The 19,955-nt window shown below is 38.8% G+C and overlaps 1 pseudogene and 3 gene segments (V, D, J or C); all 4 read right to left on the reverse strand.

Moving 5' to 3' along the window:
• LOC105992511 overlaps positions 1 to 19,955 on the reverse strand; it is an 854,274-nt gene that overhangs the window by 793,518 nt on the left and 40,801 nt on the right.
• On the reverse strand, positions 1,140 to 2,259 carry LOC105992515. The segment is given in 2 exon segments: positions 1,140 to 2,029; positions 2,208 to 2,259. Coding segments are annotated over 2 exon segments (399 nt in total).
• LOC105992448 lies at positions 5,092 to 13,425 on the reverse strand (annotated as a pseudogene).
• Positions 17,117 to 18,268, reverse strand: LOC105992514. The segment is given in 2 exon segments: positions 17,117 to 17,965; positions 18,135 to 18,268. Coding segments are annotated over 2 exon segments (459 nt in total).

A 19,955-nucleotide genomic window follows, 5' to 3' on the forward strand; every position in this document is an offset into this window, starting at 1 on the left:
TAGAACGGCAAAAATCAAGAACTCTAACAACAACAGATGCTGGAGGGGATGTGGACAGAAAGGAACCTTACTTCATTGTTGGTGGGAATGTAAACACATGAGATTTCTTATTCAATACTATTAATAAGGACATGACCTATCATGAAGAAAGAGTTAAGATTCCAACAACATGTTTCTCGACAGAAACCTCAAAACCCAAGAGGGTATGTAATGATCTGTTACAGTCAACCTAGATTAATCTACTCAGCAAAGCTCTCATTCTGAAGTGAAGAAGAACAAACTTTCAATATTAACCAAAAGCAAGAATAAGTCTTTATTCTCTAGATCAAATCCTTCCTTTGGTGCCTATGCTGTTTTATACACTTTCTCTAGGAAACCAGAATCACTTGCTCCCATGTCAGCTGGGTCAGGGGCTCCTGTGGCGATGCTCCCCATATCTCCATGCTACACTTAGTATGGCTTTGGAAAGGAATTCCAAGACCCACTGAGACCTTACACTAGTACACCAGTTTAGATCCACTCTGATATTTTATCTTTTCCATATCACATTTTTTGCTTTAATTTGTGTCTTTTACTAATCCAGACCTGGTTGCAACTGAGAGTACAGCTAAGTTTTAAACTTTTAATAAAATAACTTAAGAATAAAAATCTCTTTCAAAGTAGATTGTTATTGGGTGTCTTAGTCCTAGATAGATGTGAAAATTGCAGTTCTAAGCCAGACCAGGAAAGGTGAGTCCACAAAACTCTTCAGAAGCAGAGCTGTGACTCCAGTAAGAGCACTAGGTGTGAATGCACAGGTCCTGAGTTTAAGCCCCAGTGCTGGCACAAAAACAGGAAAGTAGAGTATGATGAAGCCTTTATATCATTTGCATTTCTGTTTTGCTATTACATTCCTCTTGAAATGAATGAACATTTTGAAAAGCTTAATGGAAAAAAGCAATGCATGTTAATCACTGAAAGAGAATATCTATTATCATATTCCATTTACTTTTATACATAAAAGTATCAAAAACTATGGTTAGTAAGAATGTGGTTAGACATCAAGATGGATGGACAAACTTGGTGTACATTTATGCTTATCAATAACACCTCATTTTTTTAAAAAAAAGAAGAAAGAGAAGAAGGCATAATGTACACTGCTTATGGAAACAGTTTCATAGAGCTTTCATAAGCACCTTCTTGTCAAGACATATGCATTAATTGTGTGAACCTTTTGTGCATATTTAGAAAGTTTAGAATTGAAAGAAAAAACTGGAAAACATGTCAACTGTAGAATTTTAGACATGTTTCTTTATAGGATCATGAGCATGTGTGCACACAATTTGAGGCTGGATTCTTCAATACAAGCTGGGCACAGCCTGAAAGCATTTGTTCCATCCAGGCCTTCAGTCTATTGGATCTGTCCTGCCCAACTTTAGAGGAACTTTTCACACTGTGCAGAGTGCTAATCACCTATGGAAATAGCTTCACACACACATAGAAATGTGCATCACAAATTGAGACATCAATCTACTCAAACTGATAGTCAAAGTTAACCATGACAGAGAACAGTATTGTGTCTTTAATTTCAGGCTAAAGTATTTTCACAATGATAAGAAAGTAAATAATCAACCCCTACCTGCTATTACTCTTAGCGGCCATCACATCTAGGGAACAGATTGCCCTGTGCTACTGCTCAGGCCTTACTGGGGCCCCCATAGGTTTGGGTGCAGACTGCAGGTGTTGGGGGAACACTGTGCACTCACTGCACAGAAGTAGGTGGCCGAGTCACTGAGCTGGGAGCCTCTAATGTGCAGGGAAAAATAAAGGCTGGCTCTATTGAGATGCGCTGTGAATCTTCCCTCGAGTTTATGACCATTGGAGGATGTAGATATCAGCAGCTCAGGTCCCTTCCCAGAATACTGTCTGTACCACACGAAGTTCTGAGAACCACTATTCTTGTAAGTGCAGTTGAGAGAAGCAGTGGCTCCCTCTGGAACACTGAGGGACTCAGAATGCTGCTCCACCTCCTTCTGTTGGCTGCTCACCCCTGTGCAGAAAGACAAAGGTCAGACAAAGACAATGGTTGAATAGTGGATGCTTTCTCTACAGGCCTCTTACCCTCTCTCATTGACTAGTGAGCACTTTCGTGTTTCTCCTCGCAGACCTGAAATATAAAACAACTACCAACACTGGACTTCATAGCCCCATAAAAATGTTAAACTCACAGTTCATGTGAAGCCACAGAATCACTAGTAAGACACTCAGGGATCTCATCATTCTTTCCCTTGGATTCACTGAGGACTCAGAGAATAAACAGTAAAGGAAAAGGTGTCTCATTGAGATATTCTCAGTACTGTGCTTTTGGAAACATAAAAAGACTCTTTTACCAATCAGAAGAACAAGCTTCTTTTCTTCACCCCCCACTTCACCAACAAGCTCCTCCCAGCATCCCCTTCACATGCATTCACTCCCCACCACACAGTGCACTTGAGAAGGTCCCTTGGGATCCTTGAGAAGATGCTGCCCTCTAATGGTTTCTCAATAATGACTAAAGAATTATTCAGCATCCAGACCCATTTTATGTGAACCATTGAAAGTAAACCCCATGTTTTAGTGTATAGTAATTGTGCTATGGCTTTCCCTATGGTATTGCCAATGGGCATATATTATATTTTAGTTGGATTAACTTTTTACATTTTTCTCTCTGCCTATCCCCCTTTCCTACTACTGTTTGACAACTCTGTTTCTTTGTGCCTTCATCATGCATGAATGCTTATATTTCACTATATTATCACCATCTTTTATTATCTTTTACTCTCCCTCTCCCAGTTGTTCTTGTGAGATAATACCACAGTAATAATTATGTTATATATAGATTATGTATAGAGATAATAGATAGATAGATAGATAGATAGATAGAAAGATAGATGGATAGATAGATAGATAGATTAGATAGAAAATTTTGGCAAAAAATTTTGGTGCCAGTCCTGGGGCTTGGACTCAGAACCTGGGCACAGTCCTTGAGCTATTTTTGCTCAAGGCTAGCACTCTACCACTTGAGCCACAGCTCAACTTCTGAATTTTTTCTGGGAAATTGGAGACATGAGGCTCACAGACTTGTCTTGCCTAGGCTGGCTTTGAACTACCATCTGAAGATATTACCCTCCTGAGTAGCTAGAATAACAGGTGTGAGCCACCTATATCTGGTTTGAAGTGATTTTAAGAAGAGGATGGGGGGCAGAATGACAGAAAAAATGAGTTTGATAAGGGTACAATGAATGTTTGTATGAAATTCTCAGAAGGAAACCCATGTAGAATTAGTATTTGCTAACAAAAATGTGAAAAGATAAAACTAACACTAACTTTTTAACAGTAAAAGACTAACACATTTTTACAAACACTAACACTCAAGTTAAATAAATATTTGAGACACAACTGCTGAATATTATTATGTGAAAATTATTGTTGGATCTAAACTTCTTGAGTATCAAGAGTATCTAGAGTAGGCTTGAGCCACTTTATCTGTTTACTTAGTGGTTCTTTTTTACATTTTTATTGCAAAAATGCTGTACACAGGAGGTACAGTTACACGAGCAAGGTAATGAGTACATTTTCTATTGAGTACTGTTGCCTCCTCATTTGTTTTCCCCCTACCATCCCTTCCCTCCCACCTCCGCAACTATCCTCCCCCACTCCCCTGCCTCAAGTTGTAAAGTTCATTTTCAATATAGTATTTTGTACATCTCGATGTAATAATGGGTCAACCTGTATCCTTATTTAGAATTTTTTTTCTTCCCTTCCCGAATTAGAGAAGTGTATATACAAGACTCAGGGCACCAAAATCAAATACAGTGAAAATGGGTTATACATGGGGGAGGAACATACAAAGCAACAAAAAAATCACATGGTACATTAAAAACACGTTAGAATCAATACCAAGAAAAAAAAGATATTTGTATCCCAATCTTGGTTTTCATTCCGCTTGACCTCATTTTATATGGTCATATGTACATAGCTTTTGGCCTTTTCTGCTTGACCTACATATGTACTAGTTATTGCAAATAAGGGAAACCATGTGATCTATGTTTCTTTGTGCCTAGCTTACTTCACTTCACTTAATATAATTTTCCCAAGTATTTCCATTTCCTCACAAATGGGGCAATGCCATTCTTTCAGATGGAGGCATAGAATTCATATAAATATGTGTGTGTGTGTGTGTATGTGTGTTTGTATCACATTTTCTTGATCTACTCATCTACTAAAGGGCATCTGGGTTTGTTCTATATCTTAGCTATGGTAAATAATACTGCAATAAATATAGATGTGCTGGTAGCTAGCCTTGGTATGGTATTGTTTTTGATCATTTGGGTAAATGTCCAAAAGTAGGATTTCAGGGTCATAGGGGAGTTCTCTGTGGAGTCTTTTAAAAAATATTATTATTATTATAGAAATAGCATACAGAGGGGTTACAATTACATGGGCAAGATAGTGAGTACATTTCTTATCAAATATTGTTGCCTTCTCCTTTGTTTCCCCATACCATCCCTTCCATTCTCCACTCCCCCACCCCCACACCCCTACCACCACTCCCCCAGCCCCCACCCTGCCAAAGTTGCAAAGTTCGTTTTTCGAAAGTAAGGTCTTATATATCTCATTGTTGTAATGGGACCACCTGTAATCCTATTTAAACTGTTTGTTTTTTCCCTTCCCCTCTACAAATTATATCAACATCAAATATAGTGAAATCAAGGCTTATACCCTGGTGAAAGTACATACAAAGCAACAAAGAAATCATCTTATAAATACATTGGAAACAATCACAAGGAAGAAAAAGAACATTTGAATCCTTATCTTGGGGTTCATTTCACCTAACATCTACTTGTCTGACAGTTTCTGTTTGTCTCAGACATATACTAGTTATTGCAAATAAGGGAAACAATGGGACCTATATTTCTTCTTTTTACGTGAAAAGTAAACATTCATTACTGGAGAAGAGAAAATTGTACACAGAAAGTCTATATTCTTCCTGTTCAAGCACTGGTTGTAAAATAAGGTCCAAATGCCAACTTTGAAGATATTTACAAGAATAACTTTTTCTGAATACATAAACATTTTCTGTGAGGTGGACTTTTTAAAATGCAAAGTCTATACTGCAAACTAACTACAGTTTCTAAGAAGATTAGAGGAAGTAGTAACAAAAGATGTATTACATTTTACTGCTAAATATAAAAGGGATACAATTATGTGATTCTTAAATGTTTAATTGCTTGATTTGAACAGAGTAATGAAAAAAATCAAGACAGACTGGCTTTAAGAATTTTTGTATTCAATTCTTTCTATTTTCACATCATCTCCAATTAGCTGATAGACGTATGTGACCACTGTGGAAGCCTGGATGTCCAAAAACACAAACGATGGAATAATATTTGTTTCCAAGGCATTATATGCCTCAGTGGCAGAACCTGGGTTAATGTAGAATTTATTTTCATGTTCAAATGCTTCACATTTGTGAGTGTGTCCTGAGATAAGAATGTCCACATCGAACTGCCTCTGCAGCAGGGCCAGGCTGACCAAGTCTCCCCACCAAATGACCTGATGTCCGTGGATCAAACCGATTTTGAGCTGTCCCACAGTCACAAATTTCTGTTCCGGGTAATTCAGGTTCTCATCGAAGTCTCCGCTCACGATATGGAAGTCACCAGCCAGTCTTGAGATAGTCATAACTCTCTTTGGTGCAAAGGTTTCCAGTGCAGAGAATGTGCTGTATCTTCCCCGGTGCCAACAGTTTTTGGAAATTAGCCGGCAATTTGCTCCACCGGTGAGGGATATGCAGATCTCCTAACACCAACACCAACTTGGCATACAAAGAGCAATCTTCACTCTATGGAGATTCTCTTCAGATATGGATTGAAGTACAGTTATTGTGGGAAGCATCCTGTCATGCCGCTTCGCTCGCTCACCGCCAGCACTGCAGCCCTCTTCCTCTAACTTGACCTGTATTTCTTTGGGCCTGGCTTACTTTACTTAATATAATTTTTTCCAATTCTTTCCATTTCCTAACAAATGGGTCAATGCCATTCTTTCTGATGGAGGCATAGAATTCCATTGTGTATATATACCACATTTTCTTGATCCAATCATCTACTGAGAGGCATCTGGGTTGGTTTCATATCTTAGCTATGGTAAATGATGCTGCAATAAACATAGTTTGCTGGTAGCTTTACTATGGACTTGTTTGTGATCATTTGGGTAAATGCCCAAAAGTAGGAATGCTGGGTAACAGGGGAGCACTATGTGGAGTCTTTTGAGGAACCTCTATACTGTTTTCCAAAATGGTTGAACAAGTGTACACTCCCACCAACAATGTAGTGAGGTTCTCTTCTGTCCACATCCCCTCCAGCATCTGTTGTTATTAGAGTTCTTGATTATAGCCATTCTAACTGGGGTGAGGTGGTATCTTATTGTTGTTTTGATTTGCATTTCTTTTATGGCTAGAGAGGTTGAACATTTCTTCATGTGTCTATTGGCCATCCTTTCCTCTTCAGAGAAGTTTCTCTTTAAGTCTTTCGCCCACTTATTTATTGGGCAGTTGTTTTTTTTGGAGATTTGTTTTTGGGAATACCTGGATATTTGAAATAGCTCACTTTGGTGATTTGTCCCATGTCATGGGAAATGTTGACTGGGATTTCCTCTTCCTTGGGAAAGAGTGGGGCCTTTTGGACTGAGCATTGACACTTCTGGAGATCACAAGCTTGTGACAGTCATCCTTTCTTGCCTCAGAGTGATTCATAACCTCCTAAGAGGCTATGAATTCCACCTGAGATTGGATTTCAGTCTGGAGGAAGCTACATCAACTCTGCCTGGAGAGAATTTTCTCTCCCCAGGACTGTGCCTATCAGCACCTTGGTTTATGAACAGCTGAACCTACAGATTTCTCATTGTGTCTCCAAGAGCGCAGAAGTACAGAGCTGAGTCTGACAGCTGGAGTGAAGATTTCTGCAGGTGGAAGCTGTTGTCACTCTTAACAAGAGTTGCCTGGAAACCCCGGTTCTCTGACCTCAGGCTTTGTGTTGAGCTCTTCAGGAGTAGCTGAGGGGCTTTATTGAGATATTGTACATACCAGAAAATAAAGACATTTGAGTAAGTGCTCTGGTAAGTACAGTTGAGGATCAGAGTTGCCCCCTCTGTGAAAGTAACCGAGCCTTCTGTCTGGGTCACTGAGTCTCCACTGCTCTTCCCTGAAAAGATAAGTAACATTGTTATATGAGGAAAAAGGCTAAATATTATCGTAATTGTAGGACAAGGATAAATTGTTAATATGTAGGATAAACTATTACTACTTACTATACATTAAAAGGATCACAAGAACTGAACAGGTGACAGAAAGCATGTTGTTAGAAGGAAATGCTTCTTGCTCTTTGTGATCCACCCAGTCATACAGAGCTCTTTTCTAGCAGGATTGTATTGAAACTCCTCACTCATGAATAAAACCTTCTTTCTGCACATCACTCTGACTTGTGACCACAAAGGGAATATGGGTATTATACCACCTGAATGCAAATGCGACCTACATTTGAGAGTGCAGCGCCTTCTGGTGGTTTTCTGGAAAACTGCAAGACAGTATGGCTGGCCCTTATTTTTTTATTTCAGTAGACTCCTTATGCGCAGGAGATTAGTTCCAAGGCATTCCAGTCTATGCCAGTAATCACCAATAGTACTGGACTCTATGTATGATACGTTTTCCCACACAAATAAATATATATGTATACATACACATAAGATTTACTTATAAAGTTAGGTATTTTGTTACAATACATTGCTGTCTACCAGGACACATGCTATATTCATATTACCCACGGAGTAGAACATTTTTCCATCTGACTAAGCACTCACCATGATCTGCAGCAGTAAGTTTTTCAGTGAGAGTTATAACCAAAAACCTGGCACATATTTACTTGAGAAAGTACTTAGCAAGGTCTAATGATACAGCTCAATGATTGAGCACCTATCAAAATATGCAAGGCCCTGAGTTTGATTACCCATCTCCACAAAAACAGATAAAACAAAGAGTAAACAGTGACTAAAGGCTAGCTAGTTGTGCCCCATGGACGTTTTGTACAGGGATGGTTCTCTCCTGAGTGGCAGAGCACAGGGGTGCAAGATTTCACTACAATGCAAGGTGGCATGACACTGAAAACTCATAAACTTTTTATTTCTGGAACTTTCTGTATAATACTTTTGTAGTTTAATTGATGGCAGGTGATTAAAAACCATGTAAAGCAAAGCATCCAATGCAGGAACTGCTATAAGACAGCTCAAGGGGAAGGTATATGCAGAAGGAAAACAGAATCAAATTTCAAGAAGAAAGCCATGGATATGTGCTTTACATATTTACAAGTGTACTTAGGATGCTATGCAATTATTCAGAAATTCATTAGCCATGCAATTAACCCAACTCCATAAGATCTGCTCACACCAGGCAAGCCAAGACTTCTCAACCCTAGACCTCCAAGACTCAGCCACCTCTTGAGAAAAGCCAATCATCTATCCATGGGTAGTGCCATGGGGAGCTGTTTATCTCTAAAAAGCTCTGTCTCCCACCAGGACCACACTAGGGATCAAGCCTCATCATAGGCTTTAGTGGGTCAGACCCCATTCAAACCACAACACTGCTTATGTTGCTTAAATGTTGTAATACAGAAATAACTAACTGCAGTTGCCTGAAGGGTGAGAAAAGTCACATTACACAAAGAATCAAAGCCAATAATAACAATTAACTTTTAAACAAAAACAATTCAGGACAGAACACAACTAAATGACTAAAAGAAAAATATTTTAAATGGATCATGGTTTAAAGGCAAAACTATAAAACTCTTTTGGTGTTTTATGTTGAATAAAATATGTGACAGCAGTAGCACTAAGGTGGAAGAATATGGTAAGTTCCCTTTGACCAATGTGAGATGGCAGAAAGATTTTAAAATCAGGCTGTGATTAGTTAAATATGTATTCTACAAACCATTCATTCCCAAAGTTAATGGCCTCAGGACTGCATGTATGGTCCAGAGGAAAACTCCAAGGACTAGAGAAATGTAGAGGGCTATCAGTTAATAAAAATATTTATAAAGTCCACTAACCACTGTTATACCGAAATTTGGGGACCCCAGAAGACCACAAGAGACCACGATCAATGTAAGCAACAAAGAGCCAGTTTATTGCAAGCTCGAGCTTGGTCCTCTGTGCCCATGGTAACTGGTGGTGCTAAAAGGCCCTGAGCATTGAATCAGCACAGTTTTTATAGTATTGAACAAACAACTTTAAGGAACTTTTACATAAGAAATTACATGGTTGGTTAACATTTACATTTAAAGCAAGCTAAGCTGGGTAAATAATGATTGGTTGACCTTTACAGAAAAATGTCCTTGGTCCATAGCTTGACCGAAAAAGGTTACGAGTCACACCCGGACCAACAGAATGCATGGCATGTCTTGCCCAGGGCTCTGAAGAACTGGTTGGTTAGAAACTCTTAGTCCTAGGTGGCTGGGGGTGGGTGGGACAAACACCATTTGGGGGCTAACAGCTACCTTAAGCAAAGCCATCTATGGCTCCAAGATTGTGCATGGCTTTCTGTCATAAATTCCTAGCATTGGGGCTAAAGTGGATCATGAGTCAAGTCGCAGAACTGAGATGGAGTGTTAAACAAAAATGGAGTTGCTTAGGTTTCTTAAAACATTATATTTCTTCCCTAGGGTCTTACTGCCCCGGCTTCTGGGAAGGGCGTTGCAGCTGTGGGGATAATTCTGAGAACTTTGTGCCCTTGGTCAGGGCTGTAAACCCTTTGAAGTCTTTTACTAAGCAACTCTAGGCTCCCAGGCTGACATTCCACTACTGAGTAACTAAAACCAGTCACAGTTAAAATCATACAAAAACCATAAAATCATCTAGCACAAAGCAATTCGTACAGAAGCAAAAATGAGCAGTTAGTAATCATAATTTCTAATTTCTATTACATTAAGCATTAATGTTACTCCATGCCTTTTAATAAATTCATTCAAGGGGTGCTTGCCTACTTTGATGAGGGCAGTCCAGTTTTCTGCCTCTTTCATTCCACTCCTCATGATTTAAGCAGAGTTTTTAGCAAGCAAAGGTACAGAAGTGAAAATAGCTGTTAGATGCTGTCTATATATTTTTACGTTCTTCACCATCACACATCACATATCACATAGGCGCTGAAAATCTTCAACAGCTCTGTGCTTATGATAGTGAAAAAAACAAATGATGCTTCATCCCTTACACAAATAGTTCCTATAGGTCAAGCTTCATGAGAACAGGCTACATTTGGATGACAAAAGTCTGAGCATATTGAACTTAAGACATGTAGGTGAACTTGCTCAAGTAACACAGTTCTTGAAATGCCATCTTTTCATTTGTTGATACATATGTTGTAATTGTTTTAAACCTAGTATTTCTTTTGGAAGCCCAGTTCTATGTGCTCAACTTTACTAGCCAGGCTTTCTTTACTCAAGAGATTCTAATATTTGTCTCCTGGGTATGTATTTCACTAAGGAGTCTAGGAATCTGTTAAAGATGTTGTCTACTCTGAGTCTGCTGACCTGTTTTATCAACTTCCTTTTAATATTTGTGTTAGTGAAACAAAGACCTGCATATGGAAGTGGGCAGTTTTCATGGCTTATTGTTTTAAGTAATGTTTTGATTTAATACAAGGCATGCAGGTAGAGAGGAAGTAGTTCTCTGCTACCTGCCTGGATTTTATTACTGTTGCTTATATAGGCCTTTATAGGCTATGCTATTCCTGTAAACAATATGACCATTACTAAAATTGGAATGTTAGTAATAATCCAATCATGACTAAAATTATGACTAAAATCATGACTAAATCCAATATGGACAACTATTAAAAGATACCTTGAGGAAAAGTGTATGCAGAAAGAAAATAGAATGTGATTCCATAGAAAAAGGCCTGAACATAAGAATAATCTTCAGAGGATAGATGTTCACTCTAGTGGCCTTATCACCAGTTAAAATGCATTTATACTGTTTAGCTCAATAAAATTTATGTGGTGCTTTGTATTAAAATATTGAACAATTGTTCAGAAGCTATGATTAAATGACTAGAAATTCACTGTACCTGGAGATGTTGAGGTACCAGGAGAGACTAAATGACTTTATATGCAGCAAAAATGGTTGAGATCATCTCCAGGATTGGGAGGGACAGGAATGAAAAATTTAGATAGCAGAAGATGGTGGGAGCTTCCCGATTTTTATTCTTGAAATAGACTGTGTATGCTAAAGTACAAAGTCAGGATAAGTGGCCCATAAGAGCCACATCAAGAAATTCACCTGCAAAAGGATTTCACTGAAGTAAAATCCTCTGGGAACAGAGGTGACCAATGCTGTGTCTTGTATGAGGGCAAGTTGCACTTTGGGAAATGAGATAGATTATGGGGAGGGGACCTTGGGAACAGAGAGGCAGTTAAAATGCTCTCACAAGAAACCACATGTGAGGTACTGGTCTCAACTGAGGACAGACTCAACAGGTGACAACAACAAATTCAGTCCCACCTCATTACATACTGCACTCTTGGCACTGGGAGCAGAGCAGCTTGGTGAAGATGTACAAAAGTAGCCAAGGCCTTTACTGAAGGATTATATTTACATAGGATCTCTAAATGAGGGCACAACATCAGAGGCACCGGGGATAATAAGGATGATGTGAAATGTCTTCTCAGAAGAAGATAATAAGATACATAGGACAAGATTTGAAACTTTACTGAAGTATAATGTATATTCAGAGAAATGCATAAAGCCTTAGTGCAGAACTTGTGAATTTTCATAAATTAACTCACCCATGTAACCAGCATGCTGATAATAAAGCTAAGCATTACCAACATCCTATAATCTTTGTTTGTTTTAACTCCTAGCCCCATATCTCTATGGAAATAACCTCTGTCCCCAGTCTCATAATTTATAACTTCATAGATGAGTTTTACCTGGTTTTTAATGTCTTTTCTATCAGACATTTTCACTTTATAATGTTTGTGAAATATATTCCACATTGAGTATACATAAAGTTTATTAATCTTTGTTGCTTTGTTGTACCCCATTTCATTAGTTAAAGGTCCTCAAAACTGCCAGTGGGCACCTGGGTTGTTCTTTCCTTTTTAAAAACTATAATTATTGATACAATAAATATCTTTACTCTATACATTTTATATCCATAGGGTAACTGTTACATATTATTGAGAATATGCCTAGAAGAAGAATTTCTGGGCCATGGGGAATATATACACTCATATTTAATAGATACTGACAAATGGTTTTAAAACTTCTATCAATTCACATTCGCTGTAGCATTACATGTAAATACTTTTGGCTTTATGTTTCATCAACATTTGAGGTTGATTGTATGTTTCATTGTAACCATGCTGTTCATGATATAGTTATAGATAAGAATTTTGTCAGACATACCACAATGTACCAAACAGGAAGTGCCACTCAGGGATAGAAAGTGATTGGGAACCTGAAAGAGGAAGCATATCATCTGCTGTGTCAGATCTTGGGAAACAAGGGTCGTGACTTTACAACTTCCAGAACCACAGTACATTTCCTAGACCTGCTTATAAATTATGAAATGGAAATATTTAGAGATTTAGGTATTTCTCAGACTCCCAAGCACAGAAAAAGAATCCATTCCTCACCTGCTATGCCCCCTTTTTCTTTAGGAAGTGAGTTCAGTCAGAACCTTAGCCTGCAGAGATGGAGAGAGGTCCTCTGTGTAGTCCCTGGAAGAGACTTGGATCTGTGAGGGACTTGGGAGCTCCTGTGCCCTATGGACAGAAGGCAAGGGGGAGTCTGTGATCAGCAATAGGCAGCACTTTCTCCTTACTTCCCAGACTGGCTTGTAAATTTCAAATCTAAGACAACTGTGTTTGAATCTGAGTATGGGATGGGACTATCCTCTTCGCTGTTACCTCACTTTACAAATGAAAGGAATTGAATTAGTGACCTGTCTTGCTTTGCTTTAAGGATATTGAAAATGTATTCATCCCTCTTTTCTGTTTATGTGGTACTGAGGAATCAAACCCAGGGCTTCATGAATGCTAGGCAAGCACTCTACCACTAAGCTGCATTCCCAACTCATTCTCTCTTAAGAGTTGAAAACTCTACAACATACAGAGATTTAGTGTCTCAAAACATCTAGTAGTTATATGCTTCTCAAGGGAAAGATGCCTGTTGTTATTGCGAAGCTTTGCTGGGTTGTTTCCTTCTAAAATACGAAAAGGCTGCAACCAAACCAGTTGAAGGTTGGCATGGATATTGATAGGGGTTTGGAGCATTGCTTGTTGGTCTTCCAGCAAATATAAGAAATTTTGTCTTACATTACCTGGCCAGGGTAACTGCTGACCCTGAGAACAGCACCCACATGCTAACAGCTGTCTGTTTTGGTCTATTTGGGGCATGTCAGGAGGGTGAATGTAAGCAGAGGGGCAGCTGATATGGGGCCATTTACCACAAAGTTGAGTTTGTAGGTAGTGACAGGATGCTGCATGGTTCAGGTGGTTTTGATTCTCCCTCTGAAAGCATGGCAAGGAGAGGTATATTGCTATGGAAAGAGTACAGGATTGAGAATGTGACACTGGTCCACTAAGCTCTACCTTTGTCTTAACAGTGAGTGGTGTGAACTGACTCTCTATTGTATCAGGAGTCAAGCTCTAAACCTGGGTAATACTCTGTGTGTGTGTGTGTGTGTGTGTGTAAGTTTATATTGATATATAATTTTATTTAATTCTTGAATCCACAAGCCATTTTACAAATGATAACACTAAGGCACTAACAGGTTAAAGAAGAGGTCAAAGATCAGCAGATATCTGACAGGTTTCAAATTATTCAATTCTAGAAGTTCAATGAGCTATCCACTTTACAACAGAATCTCTGCTATTCATTGGTAACACAAAACCAAACACTCTCCATTGGGTTTAGGACTAATGGGAGGTTTATCCTGCACTATGAAATGCCAGTTTGTCACTGACAATTTTTTGATTTGTTATCCATCTATGAGTTACACATTGTGATATATATATATATATATGTGTGTGTGTGTGTGTGTGTGTGTGTGTGAGAGAGAGAGAGAGAGAAAGAGAGAGAGAGAGAGAGAGTGTGTGTGTGTGTGTGTTTGTGTGTGTATTGCCTTTTTAATCTGTCAGTTCCCCAGCTAGTTTGACTTTATTTCTTTTGTTTATTGGCTTCTGGCAACATAGAAGGATACAAAATTAACACACAAAAACCAGTAGCCTTTCTGTACACCAACAATAATGAGAGGAAAATTGGTAAACACCCCTTTACAGTAGCTGCAAAAAATACCAGCAGGTACTAGTGGTTTATATCTGTAATCCTAGCTTTTTAGGAAGCTGAGATCAGGGGATCATGGTTTTAAGCCAGACCCAGCAAGAAAGTTCACAAGATTCCAATTTACCAGCAAAGGACCAGAAGTGAAGTTGTGATTCAAGTCGTAGAGTGTTAGCCTTGAACAAATGAGCTACCCAGGCTCTGAGTTCAAGTCCCAGTATCAGCACACAGGGACACAGACACAGACACAGACACACACAGTACTACCTGTAGGGATAAACTAACCAAGAGGTAAAGTATCTCTAGAATAGAAGTTAGAGAATCATAGTGGTTCAGGAACCTAGACAACTCTTCCACAGATTAGAACAGACTAGTTGATCTGCTAGGCTTTCTATTTCATTTTGTTACATGTTTATTTTGTTCCCCCCTTGTTTTGTTAGAATTTCAGTTTTGATTTTGAATTCAAGGGATACTAGACCAATTCTGCATTAGAGACACTATGAAGAAGGTCAGGGTCTCAATGATGGTGGATGTAGGAATGATTCATTTTAAAGGCCACTTAGACAGGAAGAAGGATCACTAGGAAGCAGCAGGACCTGGATCCTGACTGACATTATCAATCATCTTATTCACAGTGGGTGGAATATGTCTTTGTTATGTTGTAGGTTGTAATGGTTTATTCATAACCCCAACCAATAAGCTCCTTGAACTACACCTCCTGGGTTTGGTCCTGATCTCCTGTACTAAGTATGTTGTCTGGGAAGACATCAGTTAACAAAACAGACAAGTCTTTATAGGCACCAAATTCAAGGGAGTAAAATGAAGCTGTTAATTCATATAGTAAAGTAAAAAGATTTAATTTGAATAAAAATTTGAGTTAAAATGACTATAATCATTATATGTCTAAGCAGAAGGCTAGATCTCAGCACCAGAGGATCTAGTGTTCTCAATTATTCCTATGTTTTGTACATTATTCTGAGAAATGTGTGTGTGTGTGTGTGTGTGTGTGTGTGTGTGTGTGTGTGTGTGTGTGTGTGTAGACAAGAAGTCAACATTGGAAAACAACATGGGTGTTGGTGACCATTACATCTGTCATTGTGGCCCTGACCCTTTCTTACTTTCAAACTGGCCTGAACCAGAGAAACAGAGTAAGGGAGACTCAACAGCTCTGGGAAAATTCTTACCTTAAAAAGGTAAGGCTTACCTTAAAAAGGCTGGGAAGGTGGCTCAGTGGTAGAATGCTTGCCTTGCATTCATGAGGCCCTCAGCACCACATAAGCAGAAAAAGCCGGAAGTGGCACTGTGGCTCAAATGGTAGAGTGTTAGTCTTGAGCTGAAGAGCTGAGGGACAGCATCCAGGCGCAGAGTTCAGGCCCCAAACCAGCAAAAAAAATCAATTTGTAGACTATAATTTACTTCACTTAGACTTGTCACAGACATTATTAAACACTAGAATTCCATTGAGATGCTCTAGCCTTCCACAGGTAGACAGAATGGGATCGGTGGTCTCAGGCAGGGATGAATCTTCACTGTCTCGGGCTGCTGGAGGTAAGTATTACAGTGGGAACAAAGGGAGCTGGCACTTTAATTTTGGTAAAAAAGTGTGTTATATGAGACTCATATATATAAAAATCTATAAGGTCACATGACATTTCTTATTCAATACTATGAATAAGGACATTACCTATCATGCAGAAAGAGTTAAGATTCCAACAACATGTTTCTTGACAGAAACCTTAAAAGCCAAGAGGGTATGTAATGATCTGTTGCAGTCAACCTAGATTAATCTACTCAGCAAAGCTCTCATTCTGATGTGAAGAAGAACAAACTTTTAATATTAACCAAAAGCAAGAATAAGTCTTTATTCTCTAGATCAAAGTCCTTCCTTTGGTGCCTATGCTGTTTTACACCCTTTCTCAAAAATCTATGTCAAGGAAACCAGAATCACTGTACTCCCCTGTCAGCTAGCCGCCATGTCAGGGGCTCTTTGTGTCTGTGGTCGATGCTCCCCACATCTCTATGCTACACTTTGTATGGCTCAGGAGAGGAATTCCAAGACCTACTCAGCCCTTCACCAATACACCAATTTAGATCCACTCTGATTTTTTATCTTTTCTATATCACCTGTTTGCTTTAATTTGTGTCCTTTACTAATCCAGACCTGGTTGCAACTGAGAGTACAGATAAATTTTAAACCTTTAATAATATAATGACTAAAATCTCTTTCAAAATAGAATGTTATTGGGTGTCTAGTACTAGATAGATTTGAAGATGGCAATTCAAAGCCAACCCAGGAAAGATGAATCCACAGAACTCTCCAGAAGCAGAGCTGTGACTCCAGATAGAGCACTAGGTGTGAATGCACAGGTCCTGAGTTTAAGCCCCAGTGCTGGCACAAAAAATGCAAAGTAGAGTATTATGTAAGCCTTTATCTCATTTGCATTTCTGTTTTGCTATTACATTCCTCTTGAAATGAATGAACATCTTGAAAAGCTTAAAGGAAAAAAGCAAGGCATGTTAATCACTGAAAGAGAATATTATCATATTACATTTACTTTTATACATACAAGTATCAAAAACCATGGTTAGTAAGACTGTGGTATTAGATTGGATTAGACATCAAGATGGATGGACAAAGTTGGTGCACATTTTTGCTTGCCAATCACACCTCATTTTTTAAAAAAAAAAGAATATAGAGAAGCAGGCATAATGTACACTGTTATGGTAATAGTTTTATAGATCTTTCATGCACACTTTCTTGTCAAGACATAGGCTTTAATTGTGTGAACTTTTTCTGCATATATAGAAAGTTTAGAATTGAAAGAAAAAACTGGAAAACATGTCAACTGTAGAATTTTAGACAGGTTTCTTTACAGGATCGTGTGCATGTGTACACACAATTTGAGGCTGGATTCTTCAATACAAGCTGGGCACAACCTGAAAGCATTTGTTCCATTCAGGCCTTCAGTCTATTGGATCTGTCCTGCCCAACTTTAGAGGAGCTTTTCACACTGTGCAGAGTGCTAATCACCTATGGAAATAGCTTCACACACACATAGAAATGTGCATCACAAATTGAGACATCAATCTACCCAGACTGATAGTCAAAAGTTAACCATAACAGAGAACAGTATTCTGTCTTTAATTTACCTTCAGGCTCAAGTATTTTCACAATGATAAGATAGTAAAATAATCAACCCCTGCCTGCTATTGCTCTTAGCTGCTATTACATCTAGGGCACAGAATAATTGCCCTGTGCTACAGCTCAGGTCTTACTGGGGCGCCCATAGGTTTGTGTGCAGACTGCAGGTGTTGGGGGAACACTGTGCACTCACTGCACAGAGGTAGGTGGCTGAGTCACTGAGCTGGGAGTCTCTAATTTGCAGGGAAAGACAAAGGCTGGCTCTATTGAGATGCGCTGTGAATCTTCCCTTGTGTTTATCACCATTGGAGGATGTAGACATCAGCAGCTCAGGTCCCTTCCCAGAATACTGTCTGTACCACACGAAGTACTGAGAACCACTGTTCTTGTAAGTGCAGTTGAGAGAAGCAGTGGCTCCCTCTGGAACACTGAGGGACTCAGGATGCTGCTCCACCTCCTTCTGTTGGCTGTTCACCCCTGTGCAGAAAGACAAAGGTCAGACAAAGGACAATGGTTGAATAGTGGATGCTTTCTCTTACCCTCTCTCATTGACTAGTGAGCACTTTCGTGTTTCTCTTCGCAGACCTGAAATATAAAACAACTACCAACACTGGACTTCATAGCCCCATAAAAATGTTAAACTCACAGTTCATGTGAAGCCACAGAATCACTAGTAAGACACTCAGGGATCTCATCATTCTTTCCCTTGGATTCACTGAGGACTCAGAGAATAAACTGTAAAGGAAAATGTGTTTCATTGAGATATTCTCAGTACTGTGCTTTTGGAAACATAAAAAGACTCTTTTACCAATCAGAAGAACAAGCTTCTTTTCTTCACCCCCCACTTCACCAACAAGCTCCTCCCAGCATCCCCTTCACATGCATTCACTCCCCACCACACAGTGCACTTGAGAAGGTCCCTTGGGATCCTTGAGAAGATGCTGCCCTCTAATGGTTTCTCAATAATGACTAAAGAATTATTCAGCATCCAGACCCATTTTATGTGAACCATTGAAAGTAAACCCCATGTTTTAGTGTATAGTAATTGTGCTATGGCTTTCCCTATGGTATTGCCAATGGGCATATATTATATTTTAGTTGGATTAACTTTTTACATTTTTCTCTCTGCCTATCCCCCTTTCCTACTACTGTTTGACAACTCTGTTTCTTTATGCCTTCATCATGCATGAATGCTTATATTTCACTATATTATTCACCATCTTTTATTATCTTTTACTCTCCCTCTCCCAGTTGTTCTTCTGAGACAATCCCACAGGAATAATTATGTTATATATAGATTATGTATAGAGATAATAGATAGATAGACAGATAGATTAGATAGATTAGATAGAAAATTTTGGCAAAAAGTTTTGGTGCCAGTCCTGGGGCTTGGACTCAGAACATGGGCACTGTGCTTGAGCTATTTTTGCTCAAGACTAGCACTCTACCACTTGAGCCACAGCTCAACTTCTGATTTTTTTCTGGGAAATTGGAGACAAGAGGCTCACAGACTTGTCTTGCCTAGGCTGGCTTTGAACTGCCATCTGCAGATATTAGCCTCCTGAGTAGCTAGAATAACAGGTGTGAGCCACCTATGTCTGGTTTGAAGTGATTTTAAGAGAGAAGATTGGAGGGAGAATGACAGAAAAAATGAGTTTGAAAAGGGTACAATGAATGTTTGTATGAAATTCTCAGAAGGAAAACCCATGTAGAACTAGTATTTGCTAACAAAAATGTGAAAAGATAAGACTAACACTAATTTTAATAGTAAAAGACTAACACATTTTTACAAACACTAACACTAAAGTTAAATAAAATTTAAGAAACAACTGCTGAACATTATTGTGTGAAATTATTGTTGGATCTAATCTTCTTGAGTGTCAAGAGTATCTAGAGTAGGCATGAGCCACTTTATCTGTTTACTTAGTGGTTCTTTTTTTACATTTTTTATTGCAAAAATGCTGTACAGAGGAGTTACAGTTACATGAGCAAGGTAATGAGTACATTTTCTATTGAGTACTGTTGCCTCCTCATTTGTTTTCCCCCTACCATCCCTTCCCTCCCACCTCCACAACTATCCTCTCCCACCCCCCTGCCCGAAGTTGTAAAGTTCATTTTCAATATAGTATTTTGTACATATCGATGTTATAATGGGTCAATCTGTATCCTTATTTAGCATTTTGTTTTTTTCCTTCCCCTTCCCAAATTAGAGAAGTGTATATACAAGAATCAGGGCACCAAAATCAAATACAGTGAAAATGGGTTATACCATGGGGGAGGAACATGCAAAGCAACAAAAAAAATCACGTGGTAAATTAAAAATACGTTAGAAACAATACCAAGAAAGAAAAAAGATATTTGTATTTCATTCCACTTGACATCATTTTATATGGTTATATGTACATAGCTTTTGGCCTTTTCTGCTTGACCTACATATGTACTAGTAATTGCAAATAAGGGAAACCAT

Source organism: Dipodomys ordii, unplaced genomic scaffold, assembly GCF_000151885.1.
Source record: "Dipodomys ordii isolate 6190 unplaced genomic scaffold, Dord_2.0 Scaffold84, whole genome shotgun sequence".
In the NCBI taxonomy this organism is placed as follows: domain Eukaryota; kingdom Metazoa; phylum Chordata; class Mammalia; order Rodentia; family Heteromyidae; genus Dipodomys; species Dipodomys ordii.